Source organism: Lolium perenne, chromosome 7 (genome assembly GCF_019359855.2).
Source record: "Lolium perenne isolate Kyuss_39 chromosome 7, Kyuss_2.0, whole genome shotgun sequence".
Lineage (NCBI taxonomy): Eukaryota > Viridiplantae > Streptophyta > Magnoliopsida > Poales > Poaceae > Lolium > Lolium perenne.
In genome coordinates this window covers 95,833,011-95,836,945 of record NC_067250.2, presented here as the reverse complement: position 1 = coordinate 95,836,945, position 3,935 = coordinate 95,833,011, and the positions used below count along the sequence as shown (strand labels likewise).

The following is a 3,935-nucleotide window of genomic DNA, read 5'->3' as shown; positions in this document are numbered from 1 at the left end:
TATAGATCTACGAGAGACGGGATTCTAGAGGCTTATTGTCATCTCCTTTGGTGTACGCTAGGAGACTGGGTGTGGTAGACGTGAGCGGCGACGGAAGATTTTTGGAAGAAGATAGTCGCATGTGTTTCATGCCTCTAATTATATAATGTAGATCATGTAGGTCGTGGATAACTCACAAACTGTAATGCACAATAATTTCCTCAACAACAAAAACATAAGCACGCCATGGTCCACGACATGGCCTGTTGCGTTGTTACGAGGGGTGGTGATGCGAGGCTGGTGTCGGAGGGGGGGGGGAGTGCACTTGAACCCTTTTCTTATCAGTCACTTAGTTGGAACGAGAGAGCTCACATTGTAAGCCACTTTAGGTCTCGGAAATTCTCTCCTAATTAACAATATATTAGATTAAACTTTGGTCCCAACTGTTGCGATGCATGAATTGTCCATGAGAGTTGTAGAATTTGTATTTAGCTAGGGACGAAGGGCCACTACCAAATTCCCACATAAGCAACAAAGATATGGGAAAAGATGAAGAAACAAGATGGAAATATTTACACTGCTACTGATCTCCGACCAACAGGCACGTTCCTCTTCATCTGAGAAGTTGACAAGGATCAACGCGCGCTTGCGGCGTTGACAAAGGAACCGCGCCCTAGCTACCGTAGTTAGCTTAAGCTAGCTACTTAGTAGAGTAGCTACGTACTCGTACAACCCTGTAACCCTGACTGACTGACTGACTGAACTAGCTGGGGTTAACCTGAGCTAGCATGCTCCTCCTCTACTCCTACGAGCACGACCTGATGAGTCCGAGGTTGAAGAGGAACTTCTCGGAGCGGGACCTGATCATGTTCCCCAGCGATCTCCCGCCGCCGTCGCGGCCCGGCGGCGACTTGGGCGCGGCGGCGTCCTCCCTGACGAAGAGGACCTCGTCGCCGATCTCCGCCCTGACGGCCTCCACGGCCTGCGCCTGCACGGGCAATCCCGACGAGGTGGTCACGTAGAAGACGTTCGCCGCCTGCTCCCCGCGGGTCTCCACCTCGGCGTGCGTGACGGACAGCCCGTGCTCCCGGAATATACGGGTCACGTCGGACAGCAGCCCCACCCTGTCCTCGCAGCACAGCTCCAGCCCGAGCCCCTGCAAATAAAAACGAGCGCATCACATGCTGTACTTACAGAGTGCAGTGCGGTGTTCAGTTCATCAGTAGGAATGTTTTCTGTCCGAACGGAACCGAACATGTTAGTTAAGTTCATGGTGTGTACCTCGGTGTTACGCCGCTGAATGGCGGCCTCGAGGCCCCGCCGGAGCTGCTCGCGGTCTTCGTCGGAGGCAGCGGTGCCGTCGTAGAGGTGCCTGATGTAGAACTCCTGCAAGAGCAGAGGATCGATGAGCATATAGTGACACTCCTTGATTCTGTTCCTACGAAAAGAAAACAATCTCTTCTTCGTAGTACTGTAGTTGTTGTTTGTTGTCTATAGGACAGTGGTACGAGACGACTGGAGAAGTCAGTCAAGTTCACACAAAACTAGGCAGGATCTCCGCCCCTCGTCACATGCCGAGATCTAACAGTATCCAGCGAACGCAGGCATCTCTGCTCCCACTAGCGTGGTGTACTGCTGGTCAAACAAATGCGAGCCGAGCAGGCATCGGAACCGGTGAAATGCCGTGTACTGGAGAGCGGCAGGGAAAGCTGCACCGATGTAACAGTCTCGAACGCACCTGGTAGGCCTCCGAGCCCTCGGCGATGACGGTCCCGTGGAAGACGACGTACTGCATGTCCGTCAGGGTGCACACCGTGTCGAACAGCAGCTTCGGCCGGTCCTGGCACCGCACGTTCACCAGCGTGTACCCGCGCTCGGCGCAGTCCTCCACCGCCACCACCGGCAGGCTCCGTCCTCCGCCGCCGTCGCAGCCCTCGCCGTTGTTGTTGTTGTTGTTGTTGCCGTCGTCGGCGCGCATCATCTGGTGCAGCCGCCGCTGGGCGTGCGGCGCCGCCACGGCGCGCGACGAGATGGCGGCCCGGGCGCTCTTCTTGTCCCGGCTGCTGCCGCGCAGCACGTGCCGGAGCAGCCGCTTCACCTTGTCGAGCCGGTCCGGGTCCTCGATGCCGCCGCCGTCGTTGTCGGCGTCCGTCACGTATACCAGCGCCGCCATTCGGCCGTCGTGCGTCCACACCTCCGACGCCGCGATGTTGCACCTGAGGTTGGTGAGCACCGCAAAGACCTCCGACAGGAGGCCCGGCCGGTCCCTGCCGACCAGCTCGATCACCGTCTGCGCCGCCTCCGCCTCGGCCTCCACGCCGACACACCGGTCCGTGCCCCGGAAACTCAGAGACCCGGCTCCCAGAGACTGAAATCGAACACAAACAACAAAATCAAACTCTCTTCCTCTTCCAAAATCACACCACCGATCGCGAATTGCATTGCCAACTGCACATTATTACTCTGCTGTTTGCTCTGTTCTTGGAACCATTAATTGGCGGCTACACAAGCTGGGACTGCTTGTACTGTACCTGTTCAATTCTGTCGATGACTTGGCCGTCATAAAGCTTATTCCCTTCCTGATCCACGACATGGAACACTGCACAAAGGTGGGAAGAACCTCATCAAGATTGAGCAAAAGATGGAAAGATTTACACCCAAACCCGGAAAGCAGAAAGGCACACTAGCTTCCTTCTTAATATTTCCAAGACAGGGATGCTGAAAATAAAGGCCTCGCTCACTCACCATCCATGAACCACTCCCCATCAGAGGAAATGTAGGCCCTCTTTATGGTCAGCTTCAGATCGGTCAGTACCTGGACGACCTCCAGCAAGGTCCCATACTTGTTCGCGCTGTCCACCTGCGCAACACAAAGCATGAGCAAAATAATTCTGCAGAGAAGAGGATGTCTGAGAGAATTTGCAAGAACAGAGCAGGGGCTGTCTGAAGCTTTACCTTGACCAAGGTTGCAGTCATGTCGGAGGCATTATCCACGGTGACCCTGCAAGTTCCCAAAGGCCAAGAAGAGATAGCACAGTTAGCAAGAGACACAGGTCAAAAGGAACATGGGTCTGGAACTTGGAAGGAAGGAAATTAACCTTGGAGGGTTCATCCTGATGACCAGCTTCTCAAACTCGTCGACCATCTCGCTGCTTCGAGACCCACATGCCATCATTGTTGAAGAGGCGGGAAGGCAAAGCTACCTATAGAAAGAAGGCGGCGAGGCAAAACGGATATTTCTCTTTTGCTTCCTCAATCCTTGTGTACTTGTGGTGGTGGTGGTGATGGTGGTGGCGCCCCTCCGTCCTCCTCCTCCCTCCTGTTGCTGTTGTACTATGAAGGCTGAAGCAGCTCACCTAGTCCTAGTATATATATTTGGTTATGGACCTATGGGAGGAGGGAGAGAGAGGACATGGCTAGTTGCGGATTTGTGTGTTTCTCTCTCTCTCTGCTTGTGTTGTGTAGTTGTGTATGGGCAGACCCGGCAGAGGCAGTGGTTTTGGTTGGTGTCCCTTCACTGGTTTAAAGGGAGATGTTTGGGGGAAAAGACCATCCCAATGGGTGCCTTGTTCCTCTGCCTGTCCATATTAGACATGCTTGCTTGTTACTATATAGTGATCCCAGTGTGGGCCATGTGTCCAATTTAATCATAGTTCGTTTGAGTTCATTGCCCAACATGACCATGTTCCTATCTCAGAGGGGGGAAAATGCAGGTTGGATGTGTATGGAGATTGAACAAATCCTGGGATGCTCCCAAGTATTTGAACATTTTCAGTTTTCTTGGAAACTTGGCTGCTCAGAGCTAATAGACGCCTATATACCTAGGGCTCTTTTCATTCATGAGGTTTTCATAGGATCTGTACATGATTCAGATCATAAGGAATTTTCTGTTCAGAAGTTGTCTGATTCATACGACCTTATTCCATAGAAACTAATCTCATAAGAATTTTGTAGTG

The 3,935-nt window shown here is 53.0% G+C and overlaps 1 protein-coding gene across 1 annotated transcript; it reads right to left on the bottom strand.

Moving 5' to 3' along the window:
* Positions 1-504: 504 nt before the first annotated feature.
* LOC127316591 (ACT domain-containing protein ACR4) lies at positions 505-3,541 on the bottom strand. Its single transcript, XM_051347031.2, has 7 exons — positions 3,078-3,541; positions 2,935-2,980; positions 2,725-2,839; positions 2,511-2,578; positions 1,718-2,347; positions 1,261-1,365; positions 505-1,135 (listed from the first exon to the last, which is right to left on the bottom strand). Exons 1-7 carry the CDS (start codon positions 3,152-3,154, stop codon positions 785-787), a joined length of 1,392 nt encoding a protein of 463 aa, XP_051202991.1. The 5' UTR covers positions 3,155-3,541; the 3' UTR covers positions 505-784.
* Positions 3,542-3,935: the final 394 nt, after the last annotated feature.

Coding starts and splice junctions, on each gene's coding strand:
- LOC127316591 (XM_051347031.2), bottom strand. CDS start 3,154: ATGATGGCATGTGGGTCTCGAAGCAGCGAGATGGTCGACGAGTTTGAG. Junction 2,579..2,724: donor TGGGGAGTGGTTCATGGATG/GTGAGTGAGCGA, acceptor ACCTTTGTGCAG/TGTTCCATGTCGTGGATCAG. Junction 1,366..1,717: donor AGGGCTCGGAGGCCTACCAG/GTGCGTTCGAGA, acceptor CTGCTCTTGCAG/GAGTTCTACATCAGGCACCT.